The 19,697-nt window shown below is 40.8% G+C and overlaps 2 protein-coding genes across 7 annotated transcripts in view; both read right to left on the bottom strand.

The window, feature by feature from the left end:
- Positions 1-691, bottom strand: part of FBXL20 (F-box and leucine-rich repeat protein 20) — a 69,815-nt gene extending 69,124 nt beyond the window's left edge. For all 3 annotated transcript variants that reach the window (XR_001361234.1, XR_001361233.1, XM_005861900.2), the window contains exon 1: positions 287-691. Coding sequence is in view for 1 of the 3 variants with exons in the window: in XM_005861900.2 (XP_005861962.1) it covers positions 287-334 (48 nt within the window). In the remaining 2 variants the exon portion in view is untranslated. The remainder of the gene's footprint in view (positions 1-286) is intronic.
- A 942-nt stretch (positions 692-1,633) lies between these two features.
- MED1 (mediator complex subunit 1) overlaps positions 1,634-19,697 on the bottom strand; it is a 28,369-nt gene continuing 10,305 nt past the window's right edge. Inside the window, exons 6-18 of one of the 4 annotated variants that reach the window (XM_014536161.1) lie at positions 18,941-18,969; positions 17,020-17,091; positions 15,676-15,750; positions 14,977-15,050; positions 14,329-14,418; positions 13,490-13,601; positions 12,864-12,988; positions 12,490-12,608; positions 11,256-11,457; positions 9,538-9,633; positions 9,314-9,419; positions 7,827-7,967; positions 1,634-2,646 (exon numbers count right to left, since the gene is read on the bottom strand). In XM_014536161.1, the coding sequence (XP_014391647.1) occupies positions 2,616-2,646; positions 7,827-7,967; positions 9,314-9,419; positions 9,538-9,633; positions 11,256-11,457; positions 12,490-12,608; positions 12,864-12,988; positions 13,490-13,601; positions 14,329-14,418; positions 14,977-15,050; positions 15,676-15,750; positions 17,020-17,091; positions 18,941-18,969 (1,272 nt within the window). In that variant the 3' untranslated portion in view covers positions 1,634-2,615. Of the gene's footprint in view, positions 7,968-9,313; positions 9,420-9,537; positions 9,634-11,255; positions 11,458-12,489; positions 12,609-12,863; positions 12,989-13,489; positions 13,602-14,328; positions 14,419-14,976; positions 15,051-15,675; positions 15,751-17,019; positions 17,092-18,940; positions 18,970-19,697 lie in introns of all 4 variants that reach the window. The other 3 variants (XM_005861898.2, XM_014536160.1, XM_014536159.1) reach the window with 3 other exon arrangements.

Genomic DNA, 19,697 nt, shown 5'->3' with positions numbered 1-19,697 from the left:
CTGTGTGTCGGTGTGTCGTTCTGTCTGGGAGGGGCTGTGAGGGGGTGCGAGTGCGCGCGTGCTCGCGGGTCCGGGAGAGCGAGGAAAGCAGGACAACTGCCCGCAGCACCGGAGCCCCCTGTTCGCCTCCCCTCCGCGGGCATGGAGCACGCATCAACCCACCCAGCACTTGAGCTTTCTGTCTGGTTCCTCCCCCGCCCCCTACGTCTGGTCGCTTCTCCCCCAATAGCCTGTGTTGCCACACACGTCCTTCCCGGCCACCCAGCTCCCTTCCCCTATCACTCACTGTCGCCTTGAACCCAAAGTGCAGCAGGCGGTCCCTGCTCGGAGCCATTTTCCTCTTTCTGGTTGTCGCTAGATTGGGACAGTGCTGTTGTTGCTGCCGCCGCTGCCGTAGCTACCGCTGCCGCCGCCGCCCCCGCCCCCGTGGATTGCATTACCGGGTGTTGCAGGGAAGCCTGGAGGGCCGCTGCGGGGCGTGGGTCGCCCCGTGCATGGATCAGAGGGGAAGGAGGATCATTGTGCTGCCCACTGCTCCGGGGATATGCAGCGAGGCCGCACCTCGCACCTTGGGGTCGGGGGGTTCAGTGCTGGAGCGGGGTGACTATTCCTTTAGCTGGGGGAGGGGTGCACTTTGGTGGAAGTGGGGGCAGGCGAGGCGAAAGGGCCTTTGGCTTCCCCCTCTCCGCCACGACCGCCGCGGGCGCCCAATGGGCTCACTGCCTGCCCGTCCTCCAATCAGGGCTCTGGTTGGTGAGAACCTGATCCTGACGTCACTTTGGCGGGAGAAACAAGCGTGTCTGGCGTGTCTGGCCGAGTAGGCGGGGGCGCTTACAGAAAGGAAACTGACATATATCTGACTCCTTAGGTTGTGTCATCGCGTTATTATGCTTTAGCAACTCCAGTCCTCAAGGTCTAGAAATTCATGATCGAATTTACATGAATTAAGAGTTGACCTTTAAAACAACGACAAACCACAGAATCATGTCCCAAAGATAAATTAGAAACTCAAATTTCAGCAGGAATGAGTTTGTCTTCATACCTCGTTTAATTCGCAGTTTTAGTGACCAACTTGTTATGAATCTCATTACGAGCTGACGAACAAATAGTGCTGGAGAGTTGTAAAAAAATTGGTATGTTTCAGCTGTAAGGCTTATTACCAAACTCTTCAAGCACTTTTATTTTCATTACCCTAGAAAGGGCTTCCTAAGCAAGAAACCTCGGCTTCAGAAACTCATTCTTAGGCCCACAAACCCAGATCTAGCTGTTATGCTCTCTCCCCTCACAGGTACTTTTAATGTTATTGCTTCACTTCAGCCAAAAACAAAACAAAAGAAAAATACAGCCTTTTAGTTATGGCTCACCTAAGAACAGTTTTCTCCTAGCAAAAACTGATTAATTTGGTAACTAAGGCCTGCAGAAAATAGTAAAACTGGCTCGAGCAGATATACCAAATGAAACTTTCACAGGTCTGTTTCCCTGTTTCAATGATCTTTTCCAATTAACCTATTTCAAGTTACACTTACTGGAGGAAGACTTTTACTTTCTGATAAAATTTTAATTGACCAAACTTTTAAAAAGATGAATACATGAACATTATTCAAAGGTTAAAAACTTATTACACATAGGCATATTACTTTTTATCAAAGAAATTTATTTGCATGTAAATAATCAGGTTCTTTTGTAATGTTTTGGGGGGAAAATCCCAGATTTTTATCTTTCAAAAAAATGAAAAACCCCAAAGTATTTACAGAACAGCCATATACACAGAAAATCAAATCAAAGATTTTAGAAAAGACCCTCCCCAGCTGCTCCTGATGTACATTTTTAAAACTCAAAATTTAAAGCCCAGCTTTTACAGCTGAACCTGTTTCCCAACCTAGTTTCTGAGATGTTAAGCACTTCCTATCCCTCAAAAAACTAATTTAAGGGTAGAAATAAAGGAGGAAGGGGTTGAAAAAGAGGGGGGGGGGGGAGGGCGGAGGTAAGACAATGAGATTGCCCAGGGATTGTGGATAATGAGTTTCTTATACTGGCATCTGCTTTAAGTAACTTGACTGAATACTGTATGACTCACAGGCTCCCTGAAAGATTTTGTTTGTTTTCTGAGAATTCATGATATTGCTGCGCTAAATTTTTAGACGTAGGTCTTAAGAAAAATCTTTCCAAGAGCTACCAACCTCAAGCCTGGTTTTGGCAATTACATCCTGCTTCATCCATCCACCCCCGATACTTATTTTAAAACATACTGATTTTGAACCTGAAATCTTCATGTACATCAGAGCAGGTTTTAACCAAGAACCCCTAACATGAAGCTAAAGACAGAAGAGAAATCAAGTCAAAGAATACATTAAGACACCAGCAGCAGAAAACAGGTAGAAGTTGACTTCATGTCCTTGCCGTCTTTTGAAACAGGAGAATGAGTACACCTAGACAGGAGGGAGGTGTCCCAGGCTTGGATTATTCTGCCTCTTCTCCTCCACCCTGTGGAGAAATGCAGTGCTCCCTGGTTCTCAGGCAGGGTGAAGCAGTTTAGCCCCGGCTCCCTGTTAAGCAAGTTCAGATGCTGGGTCAGTGTGTGGGGTGTGCCCATCGACAATTCAGGGGCTTATCCTTCATCCAGATCCTAACTCGGGATCCTTTGATCTGGGATGAAGACAGAAAGAGAGAAAAAGCTTCCCAGTTTACTCATTTTGGTATTTGTTGGCTCTGCTTGGGGGAGCTGAGCCCCTGATACTATGCAGTACATTCCCCATAAGATCTTCCCCACCCAGAACAAAAATACCATATAACTTTTTTTTTTCCTGCAGAAACCAATGGGACAGGATTCAAAACTAGGTGAGAAACTTGTGAGAAATCCAACCTGGTTGTATGTCTGAGAGGCTGCTACTGTATCAGCATCACAAGATAAAGCACTCTGGTATCACCTTGCCCATGTCCTCCTTAGTGTCACCCAAGACATTTGACTGATACGGTAACGGATAACTTTTCTTGCTCCACTTTGCAATGTTTCGTTTCCTACTTCTTATTACCTTGGGACACAAAAGTGGCAGAGTTGTTGAGAGCTGATGACCAGAAAAGGGAGAACACTAGAGGAAATCAGAGACAGTCAGGAAAGAAGCCAAAGCTGATTTTCCAACTCTATGCTAACTCCAACCTGCAGAAAGAGCTGAATATAGAAATCTTCTTCAATATCTGATGAAGTCACTCCATTTATCACACACATACATAAATAAATCACCTGGCTTTTCTTTTTTTAATCCAGAAGAGTTGTGCTGGGGACCATGCCCCGTCCTGCTGATACAGGTCCTGAATGGAATCATCAGGAATGGCACAGTGCAGGTGTCAAAAATCAAAGTAAGGCCGCAGAATTTTGAGAGGACCCTCCAAATACTGAGAACTTGTGTTGCACTCAAATGGTCTCCTGGATTTTTATATTTATGAGAAGGGCTTCTTATTGATGTCCCCCAGAATCCAGACTCAGACCTATTCCTCCAAAAAGGTCCAATTGTGTTGCTACACAGTAGCAAGGGTTTATCTTCATGCCCACCTAGCATTCCAGGCTCCCTTACTTCAAGTGAGCTTGAAATTGTTTTAAGTGAACTATGGCTGCACATTTTTTTACTGTTTTATCTAAGGGAGCATGAGTGATTCAAGTCTGGACTCCTTGTGAGAAAGGAGCCCAGCTCTCAGGAATGGCATCTGTTCTCCTACAAACAAAATGCTGGGGTGTAGACTTTTGGCACATTGTGGAAATAGGAGAACTATTAATTCTGCAATGGTTTTCATGCCACTGGGTCAGGGAAGCTGTCCCACATTAAACCTTACTGCATCTGAAAACATGTTTACAACCCAAAAAGCCAGCCCAGCTTTTTTTGTAAAGGAGAGACTATAAATCAATACATCCACAGGGAGGTAACTCCTAATATTCCTATGATGCCTGAATCCCAAGAAAAACCTCCTAAAACAAAAAATACCATTTTGGTTTTTCTCAACTTCAAAGATGGGCTCTAATTTGCTTGGGCTTCATGCTACAGTACGAGCACAAGCTACAAGCTCCCTACAACCAAATAAGCCTTGCTCTTCTCTACCTCTATCATTTTGAACCCTGAACCTCATAGAATTAGAAAGGAATACTGTATAAAAACAGATAAAGGGTTAAAATATTACAAATAAATAGCTAAAATTACCTTCCCTCCCCCAAATACTCCTAAGAAACAGACACAAAACATTACTTAAGTGTCCAAAGTAACCATAGTCCTTCATTTGCCCATGTCTCTAATGGACAACTACCCAAAGGTGAACACCTTCATGCAAATGCATCAAGGGATGTATTGCTTTTTCACTTTCTGCCCAGCCCTTCACATACATGCACTAAAATTGGGTTTAAAACATGGCCTAAAAATGGAAAAAGGGAGAAAAAAATATATATGAATATTTCCCACAAAACTGTTTTCCACCCTTCCCTTTCCCTATGCCCCACCCACCCGCTCCCTTTTATAAGCAAGTATTTAAACTTTTTTTTTTCTGGCAAAGGAACAGTGATTTTTAATAATCAAACCCATGGTCTCTTTTAGTAGGGTCTGGCTATGCTTTTCTAAATTCACCCAGCTCAGTATCAAGGACATTTCATTTAACATTCTGAAACACCACCTGTCCGACTCACCCCGATGGTGGTTTGCCTATAAACTTATTAGTTTCGCTCTGGCCATGTTTTTTGTCTTAAAAAGTAAGGTTCCTAATTGCCAATCAGGGCCACATCCATAAGATCATCATCTTCCTCCCCAATCATAAAGTCAGGGCTGAGCCTTGAGGGCCTATCGGTAGATAAGATTGTGTTACTTGTCATCGACAAGGACTGGTCTGAAGAGATGGGTGATTTAGACCAACTCTCTGGCTTGATGCTATGAGATTTTTTCTTGTCTCGGTCTTTGTCCCGATCCCGGTCCCGGTCTTTGTCTTTTACTTTCTTCTTTTCTTTTTTGTGCTTCTTATGCTTCTCTGTGCTGTACTCTGGAAGTGGTCGGATACCATCATCTGAGCAGGGACTGTTCTGATAAGATTTCTCTGCTATGGAGGAACCTGACTCACTTTCACTATCCAGATTCTGAGGGGTATATGCTGGTGATTTACTATGGCTGGGAGAGCCACGCTCATGCTTTGGAGTGGAACCACTGATGAGTGGAGAGCCATAATTTTTGGAAGAGGCCATCTGAGGCCTGAGCCCTTCTCCACTACTTTCCCCAGGTTTCTGCAAAGTCACTTTGGCTTTAATGCTAGGGGAACCCCCATCATGCTTGCTGATGATAATTTTTGCCACACCTGTGCTCCCCACATTTTTTGACTCTGAAGTCTTCTTAGATGAATCCACTGAGCCCCCCGAGGTGGAAACCTTTGATTTATCTTTATCACTTTTCTCACGCTTGCCCTGAAACTCTCCTCCCGACATGTTATGTTTGGAGGACATAGGATGGCTAGAATTTGTGCTCACCCCCACCTGGCCATCCATTGGGTCTTCACCTCCAGGGCCACTGGTGACAACCCCATGCTTCAGTTTATCTATGACAGCTGTTAAGGACGGCTTCTTATTTCTGCTGGGAGATTTCCCTTTGGAACTCCCATGCTGGTTCTGAGAGGATGACATGGAAGAGCCACTTGAGGAAAAGGAAGAAGAAGATGCTGTACAAGAATTAGATGATGGGGGAGTTTTCAAAGAGCCTGAGGATCCTAACCCTGAAGAAGACTTCATGCCAGTGCTTGAACCAGTTCCAGACATATGAGAACCACTAGAACCTGAACTGATAGGGGACTTGGCTTTAGAGGATGGGGGAGTCCCAGGAACAGACTTCATTGGAGAGGCAAGCTTATCAGAGCCTCCCGGTGGCCTTGAATGAGAAGGGGATATGTTTGGTTTACTTAAAGAAGGATTCATAAGTGATGATGGCTTCCCTTGAAGTTTCATCTTGGTGCCACTAGAGCCACTGCTCAGCCCATGCTTGGTAATGGGAGAGGAGCCTGGCTTCCCACCAGACTGGGATGAATTTTTGGACTGGCTAGACCCAGAAGACCCTTGACTAGAATATATACTGCTACTTAACTTGGAACTTGAACCTTCTGATTTACTGCTTTTCGTCTTGCCTGAGTTGGAAGCAGATGAGGAAGAGGAGGAAGAATGGCTATGGTGGCTTTTACTGCCTGAGGAAGACACAGAACCACTGCTGGTATACTGACTGTGAGAAGAGGGCTTGCCCACCATCACGGTTCCCTTAGGAATCTGAATAGTGATTTTGGGAATGGGTGGTGTGGCAACACCTGGGGGAGTCTGAGATCTTCCTGAACTGCCTGGAGATTTGGATCCACCTGTACTGGTAGGTGGGGTGAAAGGTCGGTTAGAACTGTGAGACGGAGACTTTCCCTCAGTGTCTGCCTTCTTCCGCTTTGGAGGCTTATCTTTGCTTTTGCCATCATTAGAAGGGGTCCGACTGCGCTTTCCTGGTTTGCTATCTAATCCGGGCCCTGTCAGACTATTGCTGGTGCCATTGCCTTCCTTTACTCTCTTTTGAGTCTTGTCTTTCCCTAAGTCTCCAGTGGTCAATAAAGGACTCTGGCTACCACTGTGATGCTCCATAAGATCTGCAGAACCCAAAGCCTTACCAGCCACTGCTATAATACTGAAATCAACTGTGTCAGCTTGGCTATTGCCTTTAAACTTAGTCTCCCCATTATCACCTCCGAGCATTGGTACCCCCAAAGTATTTAGTGCCTGAGATGTAAATCCTTTGAAATCATCATTATCTCCACTTTGGCTGCTTTCATCAAAGTATTCTTCCCCAAAACCACTTTGGCTCTGGCTATTCAACAAATCAGGATTGAAATCTACTCCATCAGGAAAAAAATGATTGGTAGGAGAGTCACTACTGGGGCTTCCAGCAGCATCTGCAATAAGGTCAGCTGGATCAGTGTATGGATTTTCATTATTATTGGCTTGAAAGACATCAGGGTCAAAGAGGGCACTCTGAGAATGCCCAGAGCTTGAAGAATCTCGAACAGGGGTGCCAATGGGTGGGCAATCGTCACTAGTGCTGGGAAGCTTAGAGGCTTCTTCTGCAATGTCTGAAAGGATATCAGTTACATCTGGGCCAATGCTGTCTGAACTGGATAGTCGGACCATCCTTTGAATACTGGGTTGGGGGTGAGGTACTGGTTGTGGGTAAGTTGTTGGGGGAGTACTACACTGGCTTGGAGCTGGAGTGATGTGTGGTGTATCCAGCGTGTCAGCTGTCATATTGACATCAAAGATAGGGTTCTGAGAGTCAACATCCATTGAAAATAGCTCCCTCTGAAAGTCATCTTCAGTCTGGTGCTTGGGTTTTTCAGGTAGTAATCTTGATGACTTCTTCTTCTTTGTCTTGTTGCTTCCCGAGCACATTTCCATCCGGGGTGAGCCGGAAGAGGAGTTCTGCCTTTCTAAAGGGCTGCATCCATAAAGGGTTGAAAAATCCTGGGCAGGATTATCTTTAAGAAGGTTCATGAGCATCGGGTGATTCTTGGTGTTGCCGGCCATCGAAGAGACAGGTGGCGGCGTGTGATGAGGAGGGGTCGGACTCGAGCCAATGGTAGACCCCCCGTTCCCTGTGATTTGCAACAAACTGGTAAGAATTGGGTTCTGAGACACCTTGCTGAAGTCCTCCCCATGGCCCACCGACTCATGCCGATCTTTGATGCTCATGCTCATATTAAACAAGGTGGTAATGGGACCCCCCGGAAAGGTGTTGGTTGGTGTAGTGGTACCACTCATTGGGTTGTTGCCTGTGGTCATGCCATACCCTGGGCTGCTAGCCGGGGGCAGGTTCTTTTTCACCATGTCTTCAACTGTCTCTGCAATGAGGGACAGTGCTGGGGTGTCGGCCTGAATGGTTTCAGCCTTCCTCCGAATAGCCCTCATCGTCACAGGGATGGACATACATCTGTAAGATAAGACGGAAAAAGACAAAATTAACATTGCACTAGCTGCTGAATGAAACCAAGTTTTCATTAGAGAAAAGGGGCTTTAATTTTTCCTGAGATTTGGATATGTCCTCAGAGGTTTGCAGTAATGCAATTTTCAGGTAAGGAAATAACCTCAAAGGCAGGAACAGTTCTGTGAAATGCCAGAGCTTTGGGTAAAGAGAATCTGGGCCAGCAGGCAATCGTCAATCTCTTTTGAAGCATCACCAAAAACAAACTAACCATAAACAAGAATCCAAAGAATTAGATATTATAATGAACTAAAATAAAACTGGTAATAATTAACTCAATAACAAAATGCCTTCCTTCTAGAGCTTGACATGTGATTAATGGGATACATGATTTATCTTAATCAACCACTAGAAAAATCTCTTGACCCATCTAAGTTCTAAACCAGTGATGGCGAACCTATGACACGCGTGTCAGAGGTGACACGCGAACTCATTTTTTTGGTTGATTTTTCTTTGTTAAATGGCATTTAAATATATAAAATAAATATCAAAAATATAAGTCTGTTTTACTATGGTTGCAAATATCAAAAAATTTCTATATGTGGCACGGCACCAGAGTTAAGTTAGGGTTTTTCAAAATGCTGACACGCCGAGCTCAAAAGGTTCGCCATCACTGTTCTAAACCTTAATGGCTTAGATCACCCCAAAACAATACTGTAAGAAGTGCTACTACTGGTATGAAATCTTGTTTATTTTAAAGCAAAGCACTTTCTATCTTTTAAACTTATATTTATAAACCTATGTTTGAAAACATTTGCTCTAGAACATGTCAGCAACCATTCTTAAAGGTCCAACTAATAACAATTTAGGCTTTTGAAGATCATATGGTTTCTGTCTAACTACCCTGCCATCTTAGCTGCAAAACCACCATAGACAATATGTAAATAAACAGACATGGCTCTGTTCCAATAAAATTTATTTACAAAATGGTAATTACACAATGTTTCTGGAAAGCTGACTGGCTTAAGTATCTTCCCACTCACTATCACTGACATGTTACAAAGAGGATAAGTAAAAAAAGACCTACATCTTATTTCAGCTCTCTTCCTCCTACAAGAACTCTAATGCCAGGCTGAAGTTACCTACCTTACACACTATTACTCTCATGATATTTTAAATGATATTTTAAAAACCAAAGCTCATATTGCTTTAGAATTGAAAGCAGAGAAGAGTGAATTCAAAGCAGTGACTAAATGTTTTCCTTCTAAACTTCCAATTCACTCTAATAATGAAAAAAACACACACATCACTATACACATCTTACTGGGACTCTGATGGAAAAGGGCCAGTGCTACCTTTGAACAACTTTGGCAATGAAGTCATCTGTGCAGATGAGTGCATCTGACAGCCCCTTGTAGAGTTTACAGCTCACATGTGTTGAGTCCTGCACATCCATTACCACTGAAAGACAAAATATATAAGAAGTATTTGAGTTAGATTCAGCTTCTGAGTTTTCAAAAAGAGATGAAGGAACCAAACTGCTGCTCTGAGAGAGATGGTAGCCACCCATACAACTCACCACACACCAGGGAGTCATTCACAGGGTGTTGAAAAGATACACTGAAGCGGGACTCTGAGAGGGGACACACTTCAAATTGAAGGAGCCCAGGAGAATCTAAAAGGCAAAGAAAACATCATAAAATAGTAAGTATAAGACTTGAGACAAGTAAATAATCCCTAAGTGTAAAGAATGAAATTTTTTCTTTCCTTGGAAACTAAATCCCACACCTACTATACCATTCACAGGTAATAAAAGGAATCTGCCAGTTTATGTTATAAATACTCCGAAACAAAGAACTAAATTTCAATTTTCTAAAATGAAGGCATTGGCCCTAGCTGGTTTGGCTCAGTGGATAGAGTGTCAGACTGTGGACTGAAGGGTCCCAGGTTCGATTCCAGTCAAGGGCACATGCCTGGGTTGCGGGCTCGATCCCCAGTAGGGGGCTTGCAGGAGGCAGCCAATCAATGAGTCTCTCTCATCACTGATGTTTCTATCTCTCTCCCCCTCTCCCTTCTTCTCTGAAATCAATAAAAATATATTTTAAAAAAATAAAATAAAATGAAGGCATTTAATCCCTAAATTGTTAAAGAACTTGAAAGATATAAACACCCTGCCTTAAAAGTGAATTCTGAATATAAATGTGGCCAAGAGGAGTTTCTCATTCTTTTTGATAAGCAGACATCCAGAACCACTGCCATAAACCCAGCTTTCTATCAGTGTTTGCAGCTGTTAGCTGTGCAACCCATAATCTGGTGAGCAAGGACATAGGGTTACAATCTAAAATGTATAGTTATACCAAATACACACATATCTGCCATCATATGTTCTTAAGCTAAACATGCTGGCAGCCCAGAATCAAGGATCACATACTTGCTTGGCAGAAAGCATCTCTGTAGGACTAACTTCATAACTACCATACAAAAACTCATTTTTAGGTGCCCTGAAGCTCTTTGAAGAATTCTCCTAGGATTCAAATACATGAAATAGAAGGTCCATAGGCATACTTGCATATGCTCTCTAAAATTTCTCATTTCTAAAGCAATTCTTATTCCCATAAAAAGTATCTCCTGATTTACCTTCCATTTCTTCTTGCCTAGCATTTGCACTGATACATCTCTTTCACTAAAGTGTTTTACAACTAAGGTAAAAAGTAACTGTGGTTAACTAGAGCAGCCTAAATTCATATCAAAGCTTCTAAACGCTGTTTGAAAAACACCAGCATTCCAGAATCCTGGGAGAAAAAGGCACAGGTTTCATCCTTTTGTAAACTATATGATTAAGTTCTCCAAAGAATGGAGGGAGGAAATATACTCGGGACTAAAAGAACTCTCTTAACAACCTAAAATTTAGATATCAAGTCCTTTCACTTACAGCATCTCAAGTTCTACTTTATATTCAACTGCAGGGTTCAGGCCCTTAGTTAACCAATTATATCACTGTATGTAGAGAAAGACTAAGTCCATTGCAAACACCCCCCCCCGCCCAAAAATAACCCACAGTGGTTTCCATATGCTAATTCATAGATTGGTTCCATCAAATTATTTGTGGAGCTTCAACTAGATTCCCAACACTTCCCACTGAGGTTCTAATTCAGTTCTTTAGTTCATGTGGATATAGAAACCAAATATCTGTCTTTTTTGAAGTTCCATAGATAATATGATGGGCTACCAAATTAAAAACCACTGGAGTTATCAGTTTCCATTTATTAGTAAGGAAATCAAAAGGAAAGACAGTACCTTCTTTCAGAATAGTTCTTTTGACACAGCTTCCAATTAGGGTATTATAGGCCACTTGGTGTCTGATTAGATTTAGGATAAGAGGAACCCGGCCAGGGTGCTGAAAGGTGATTTTGCTAACAAGGGTTCCCTGTAGACTTCTGCCATCTGGAAGAGGAGCATCCTTGTTAAGGAAATAGCAGTGCTGCTGACCTGGAAGAGCCTAGGCAAAAAGAACAAAGGAAATGAATGCTATTTACTCACACATTATTCTCCAACCACAACTATCCTAAAAAACAACCTACACCTCAAAACTCAGCGAGTAATAGAACTCCATTGAATTCTTTGGTCAGCTGATGTTATAAATGCTAATTACCCACTTGGCTGAACAGACCCTTTTTTTGTAAATGTTCTGCTAGTGGTTTCCTAGCCTAGCTAACATGAAAATTACCTCAGAAATCTGTATAAAATCTGTATTTTTAATAAAATATTCTATATATAATTATAATGCAGCCAGAATTTGGGAACTACTACTTTAGTCTAGACTATCATCAAACATTCCAACAAATTCAAGTGAAAATGAGGTTTTTGAAACTTCCCTTATTCACTCCAGCATTTTCCTTTTAAAAAAAATTTTTTTTTCATTGATTTTTAGAGAGAGAGGAAAGAGACAGGGAGCAAGGGAGAGAGAGGGAGGGAGGGAGGGAGGAGGGGGGAGAGAGGGAGAGGGAGAGACTGACAGATAACACACACAGACAGACATCAACTGGCTGCCTCCTACCAGGGCTCAAGCTTGCAACCCCGGCATGTGCCTTGACCGGGAATAGAACCGGCAACCTTTCAGAGCACGGGACAATGCCCAACCAACTGAGCCACACCAGCCAGGGCATTCAAGCACTTTCTTCTCTGTATGTATCTGAATAAAGGACCTTTCCAGATTATAAGCTTATGGCACTTGAAAAATTAAACAATAAGAATATTTAACACCTACTCATATGCTTGTAAAAGTCCAAATACCATTAAGGAACTTTCATCTGAAATTTCAACAATGAAATGTATGTTGTTTCCTGACTTAGAAGCTTATGCTCTTTCTTCAGTATGTTCCAGAGATTTCTGTAATTTCCTGCCTGACTGAGGAAATAGGATATGATCCAGCAGTCCAATAGAATGTTACTTAACCTCAGTAATCCTATAAAGGAAGATTCTCATTTTGGGTCCAAACATAACCTACAACAGCCCACAGAGTCTTACTTACAGCATAAAATCGCATGTTGTGTTTCAAAGGTATGGGGTCAGGGTCCTTTGACAGCTCAAACTGAGTGATCAGTTCATAGAGGGGTATATAAGTTGGTGGAGTTTCAAACAATGGAATTCCTGGGGGAAGGGGGGAAAGGACCAATATAATGATCACAATAAGATCAAAACGTTGACAGCTCAGTTTTCCTTTCATGACTTCTACTTTATTTTTCCATTCATTCAAAAAGTACTTCAGTACCAAGTACCATAACATCTATACCCATCAATACTTTTTTGAGGCCTACAAGACCAAAAGAGGTCTAAGATAATCTGAAGTTGAAGCTTGCTTTTTCATACTTATAACAAGTTTAGCTACTGATACTTATAACTCACCTGTGCAATTCTGAAGTTTCTGAACAAATGCTCTAGATACTGGGATTGGCTGGGGAAATTTCAAGAAGAAACACGCAGGAAGATCAACACTATTGGCACTGGTGATTGAGGAAAAAGATGGGGTCCTTCAAATAAAAGAAGAGGTAGGGTTGGGTTTTGATTTGATATGAAAATGAAAAATCTAAACATCCATTCTTAGACATGTCTGCTTCATATAAACACATACTCACAAAGCCTATCAAAACTTTCTTCCCCCAATTCTGAAACATCCTATTTATTAACCCTAAAGTATTTAATCAAACATGTATCCTGAGGCATGTTCTCTAGTTATCGCTCCAACGTAACTCCAAACCAACATAAGTCCCATGAGAGAAAAAGGAGCAATCATTTAAAAAGAGGAATTAGCACAGTTCTCTTCTTTCTCTCTCAGGACAGAGAATGTGTTCCATGAGCAAACTTCAGAGGAACATTAAAATAAACATTAAAAAAAGAAATTAAATGGATAAAACAAAAAGCCAATCTCTGGAAAGTCAAGTGAGGGAAGAGCCAAGAGAAACTGGCTTAAAACTGGGCTTGATGGTAAAAAATGGACTTTGCTACCCTAGGATTAATTATAGTTAACTTACCATTTGTTATCAACTGGATGTGACCCCATAATTAATGGTGCAATTGGGAGTTTATACATAGCAGATGTTCCTTCAATTGTTACTGATGCATTCATGCCCAAAGATCGAGGAACTGGGAAGAGAAAAGAAAAAGGATATTTTGCAAAGTAACACAAATTATAAGGACCCTAACATTAAGAAAACATAAAAACAGGCTAACTTCTGCATGATTTGTCAGACCAATTTTGTTTTACAGATACTGTAATACCTATATAACTTAGAAATGCTAGAAGTTACCTTTCTAACCAACCAGACTTTCTGTCAGTAAATAAAACAAAATACAGGAAATAATGCAGTCCAAGGAAAAAAATTTTTAAGGCTCATTACTGATATTTGCTTATTTTCTCCAACTTCAGAATGTATTTAAATAGAATTATGATTATAGGGTAATCAATGATTGAAGTTATAAGGGGACCAAATAAGGTATTAGGCCATTTCTCATTTTGTTTTATTAAGTGCAAATAGAAAATAACATCCATTATTATAATTCCTTAGTAAGTTGGCCAATTTCTTCACCATTAAAGTAATGATTAAAGGGGATTATTTCAAGTCAGGGTGGTTTATATATTTTAATTCATTCATTTACTTATTCACATATATATGCGTACATATTTATATATAGAGATATGTATGCATGTGTGTGTGTGTGTGTGTGTAACTGTATCAGTAGCAAACTTTAACAGGGATGGCAAACTTATTACAAGTAGCAAACCAGGAAGTACAAGCAAACCCAGGCATTCAAACTTAAAAATTTTTTTTTAAAACACTGATAAAAACCTTCAGTTGCTTTAAAGTCTTACCATTATTCTCATGCAAAATGATGGGAGATGTAGTCTTATCATCCAGCAGGTCAGAAGGAGAGGCATAGTACTTCAAATTCATTAAATGACCTATGAAAAAGAAAACTTATCACTACATCTTTACCAGGTAAATTACAAATAAAGAAAAACATTCCCATTTCTATAAACCTATATACAGGAAATAATTTCACAGACATGAAGACTCATGCTCCAAAGCAGCTTATGAAATATGACAGAAGCGTAAGTATTGATTCTAGTGGCAACAATTTACTTCACAATTAAAAATATAAAATGTAGGGAAGACAGGTGTTAATACCTTAGAAATGACTAATAATTTTCTCCCTCTGCTTATAAACCCAAGGTTACATTTAAAAATATGTATTTTTTTATTGATTTCAGCGAGGAAGGGAGAGGAGAGAGAGAGAAACATTAATGACAAAAGAGAATCATCGATCAGCTGCCTCCTGCATGCCCCCCACTGGGGGATCGAGCCCATAACCTGGGCATGTGCCCTGACCGGGAATAGAATCATGACCTCCCAGTTCATACCACTGAGCCATACCGGCCTGGTCTAAGGTGAAATTTTAAGTAATGACCCCTCAACGAAAATTAGACATTTTTCTAAATAAGCAAAATAGTATCACATACCCCCACTTCTTGGAGTGAGATAGCCAACACTTCCATGAAGAATCTTATCTAAGGGACCAGCGTTGGTTGCTTTCCTGCAAGACAAATTATCTATGTTTGCTTGTATTTAAAGCCTGAAGGTATCAGTACACATTGTGAAAATGAGTTCAGCTCTTAAAAGACATATAATTAATGGCTCTGTCCTGTACTTGGGCATATAACAATTGTATTTCACCTTCAAAGTGAAAGGATTATTTTCAAGTATACAGCAATATATAGTGTGGCAAACAAAAATTACAACTAGACTATTATTTATTAGATGGGAGGCCAGGTTTAACAAGACTTCAGATAAAACACAGGGAATACCAACCATCAACTTAGGGATACTGACAGTCAGGAAATGGAATGCAGTCAGCATTTGGGAAGTGAAAAGAGATGGACAAGATGTATAATATAGGTAAAATACAGATGTATAGTAATATACATGTGTCATATAAATATATACAGGTGGGCAAGAGTAGGTTTACAGTTGTGAGTACAAAAACAGAGTTTATTCTTGTATTATTTATTAATACTTGTATTATTTTCCATATAAACAACTGTAAACCTTCTTTTGCCCAACTCCATATAATAGAACCCTGGCAATGCCCAATATAAAAAAACTTTAAGAATGGGGTACTCAGAAGGGTCATATAGAATTGACACCTTAGTCAGTCTTACCAATACATGACTGCCATTTTAGATAGATCCTGTTCTAATGATTGGAGAGCCAAGTACATTTTAGTCTTCAGTTTGCTAGAAAGTAGATGAAGAGAACAAGAGATAAATCATTAAAACACACACACACACACACACACACACACACAAATACAGAAAGCCTAAAGGGCAAGTCTATATTGAAGGCAACTAAAAAACCTTTAAAATGTTTTTCTTTTTTTAAATCCATAGTGAGGCCCAGCCAGCATGGCTCAGAGGTTGAGCATCGATCTATGAACCAGCAGGTCACAGTTCGATTCCCAGTCAGGGCACATGCCCAGGTTACGGGCTTAGTCCCCAACATAGGGCGTGCAGAAGGCAGCCGATCAATGATTTTCTCTCATCAGTGGTGTTTCTAACTCTCTCTCTCCCTTCATCTCTGGAATCAGTAAAAATATGTTTTAAAAAAAATAAAAAAATAAAAATCTATAGTGATATTCCTAGTGCCAAAAGTTCAACTCAATGTATATACCCAAAAATCCATGCATTTGTGCTCTTTTTCTAATGGTGCTTGAAGTAAAACAGCCCAGCCTCTGCAAGTCCATCTATGTTGTTCCTTAGGCATTCTATCTTTGCTCAATTGTTGAAGGATGGTGGTTTATCTTATAGTTTTTGTATTTGAGTATAATGCACATTCTAACATGATAAATGCAATGTATTAGTGTATAGCCACGGTTTTCTAGAGAAGTCAGTATTTTAGTAACTGTATTTAGATTTTAATTAAAATGTGTTTCTAAACTTAAAAGCAAAAAAAATAATCCAATGATCTATCAAAGCTAATTTTTATCTCTATTTAAAAGAGCCAAGCAGGTTAACAGAATCCCAAGTAGGATAAAAGTAAAAATGACAAGCCAGTTCTACAACAACTAATTTCTTTTAGCCCAGAAATCAATATGTTGAAGACACCTCAAGGATTATAGTCTCTTTTAGCATAATGCATTAATGCAGATATTGTTAATTTAAAATAACTTAAAAACATAGAGTGGCGGGGGGGGAGTAAGATATCAATCAAAGAACTTGCATGCATGCATATAAGCATAACCAATGGACACAAGACACTGGGGGTAGGGGAGGCCAGGGGAAGGTCAAGGGGAAAAAAAAAAAAAAGGAGACATATGTAATACTTCAAGCAATTAAAAAACAAACAAAAACAAAAAACATAGAGTTGGAAGGTGAGCTCTAGATTGTCAGTACTATTAGAAATCACAAATGAGATAGGGCAAAAGGCTTGGCAAACTTCTAAGCACAAAGTAGTTTATAGATTTATATTGTTTTTTTCCAACAATAGCAAAAAATAAAAATACTCACTTGTCTCCTGGAAGGTTATAAAGATTAACAAGACCCTTAAGGTGCTTAGAAAATTCATCAAAATTTTTTTCCCTATAAGGAGTTAAGGGAAGAGGGGAGAGGGAAGAGAATAAAAGATATATTTACTACCCAATCTTAACAGCAAAGTGCCAAAAATCATGGCTATATAAAACTAATTTTCATAATTTGCTCTATTCTCTTTTCCCCCAGCGAGGTTTCTAGAATTAATCAAAAATAGCAAAACAGCCCTAGCTGGTTTGGTTCAGTGGATAGAGCGTAGGCCTGTGGACTGAGGGGTCCTGGGTTCAATTCTGGTCAAGGGCATGTGTCCAGGTTGTGGGCTCAGTCCCCAGTAGGGGGCAGGCAGGAGGCAGCCGATCAATGATTCTCTCTCATCATTGATGTTTCTATCTCTCTCTCCCTCTCCCTTCCTCTCTGAAATGAATAAAAATATATTTTTAAAAACAATAGCAAAAGAAAATGAAAGGTTTTCCTTTTTCTGCCCATTTTTCTGGATGTGTTAATAAGCAGTATAAAAGATAGTTAAACCCAGCCCTAACCGATTTGGCTCAGTGGATAGAGTGTCAGCCTGCGGACTGAAGGGTCCCAGGTTCGATTCCGGTCTAGGGCATGTACCTTGGTTGCAGGCACATCCCCAGTAGGAGGTGTGCAGGAGGCAGCTGATCAATGTTTCTCTCTCATTGATGTTTCTAACTCTCTATCCCTCTCCCTTCCTCTCTGTAAGAAAGAAAGAAAGAAAGAATGAATGAATGATAGTTAAGCCCACCCGGTGTGGCTCAGTGGTTGAGCATTGACCCAGGAACCAAGAAGTCACCAGTTCGATTCCTAGTCAGGGCATATGCCTGGGTTGCAGGCTCAATCTCTGGTGCGGGGCATGTGGAGGCAGCCAATTCATTGGTGTTTCTATCTCCCTATCCCTCTCCATTCTTCCCTCTCTAAAAATCAATAAAAATATTTTTTTTAAAAAGATAGTAAAAAAGAACTGATAATTTTTTTACTAATTTGTTCTTAAGTAATAAGCCATTTATTTATTTATTTATTTCCTCACCTAAGGACATTTTTCCCATTGATTTTAAAGTGGAAAGGAGGGAGGAAAGGAGGAAAGGAGGGAGTGAGGGAGACAAACAGAAAGAGAAACATCATGTGAGACACATCAATTGGTTGCCACCCTCATGCATGCAGACCGGGGCCTGGGATCAAACCTCCAACCCAAGTACGTGTCCTTGATGGGGAATCGAACCAGAGACCCTTCAGTGCACAGGCCGACACTCTAACCACTGACCCATACCAGCCAGAGCAAATGAGATATTTTAAATCACTTCCTTTTCCTTTTTTTAAAAAAATATATTTTATTGATTTCAGAGAGGAAGGGAGAGGGAGAGAGAGAAACATCAATGATGAGAGAGAATCATTGATTGGCTACCTCCTGCATGCCATCTACTAGGGATCAAGCCTGCAATCCGGGCATGTGCCCTTGACCAGAATCGTACCCAGGACCTTTCAGTCAGCAGGCCGACACTCTATCCACTGAGCCAAACTGGCTAGGGCATACCTGGAGATATTTTTGATTGTTGCAACTCAAGAGCTACTACTGGCAACTAGTGGAGAGACACCAAAGATGCTGTTAAACATCCTACAATGCACAGGGCAGCCCCCTAGAGCAAACAATTTTCCAATCCAAATTATTAACACTGCCAAAGCTGAAAAACCCTGGACTAGATTGAGTAGGATAAGAAATCAAGTTAAGTCAGTTCTAAAATTGAACAAGTATAGGCTCTGAAAAATCTTGACCCAAGAAAATAAATTTGTTCCTCAGGAAGGTAACTTTTGACTGGCCTCAAAACCTAGCTATAAAGAACAGCATTGTCTGCCAATATCAGGGACTATGTCATTTGCTTACCTTAGCTGCTGTACAAGCTCTGGACAGCTCTGAAATTAAAGAAATTATGTTAAAATATTAAACTACTTTAAGATCTCTGAAGACACCAAGAATTTTTCTCTTATTAGCACACATGCCATTAAAACTTCTATAGAAGTTCCTTATTATTAAGATATCAAAAAACATCTTCTTCCTACTTGGTAAACCATGGGATTGGGAAGGGAAATTAAAGATCAAAATATAAGAAATAGTTTATAAAAGAATCAACTTTCAGTAGCTTGTTTAAAACATCAGGACCTCTCTTTAATGCCATCCTTGGAATCCATATCCAATTGTCTGGTTACACACATTTTAGACTCATCCCTTTTATAGGATTTTTCAGAGACATCAGCTATATACAAGATTATCTGTCCATCTTGATTATGTTAAGTTCTTTGAGGATAGAAACTTCATTAATTATCTCTGAAACCCCAGCACCTATTTTTCAATTGCGGCTCATGTTTGTGTATATGAAATGGAAAGGGTTCCTCTGGTGCAGGGGTCCTCAAACTACGGCCCGCGGGCCACATGCGGCCCACCGAAAACATTTATCCGGCTCGCTGGGTGTTTTTGCCGCCGCTGTCTGTTGCTGAATTTGTTCATAGTTTTTTTTAAAACTATAGTCCGGCCCTCCAACGGTCTGAGGGACAGTGAACTGGCCCCCTGTTTAAAAAGTTTGAGGACCCCTGCTCTGGTGTTTCCACTTGTTAAAGCTTTTCGATGATGTTAGAGATGGACC

Source organism: Myotis brandtii, unplaced genomic scaffold (assembly GCF_000412655.1).
Source record: "Myotis brandtii unplaced genomic scaffold, ASM41265v1 scaffold157, whole genome shotgun sequence".
Classification (NCBI taxonomy): domain Eukaryota; kingdom Metazoa; phylum Chordata; class Mammalia; order Chiroptera; family Vespertilionidae; genus Myotis; species Myotis brandtii.
The sequence above is the reverse complement of the archived record's forward strand: the minus strand, read 5'-3'. Positions and strand labels throughout refer to the sequence as shown.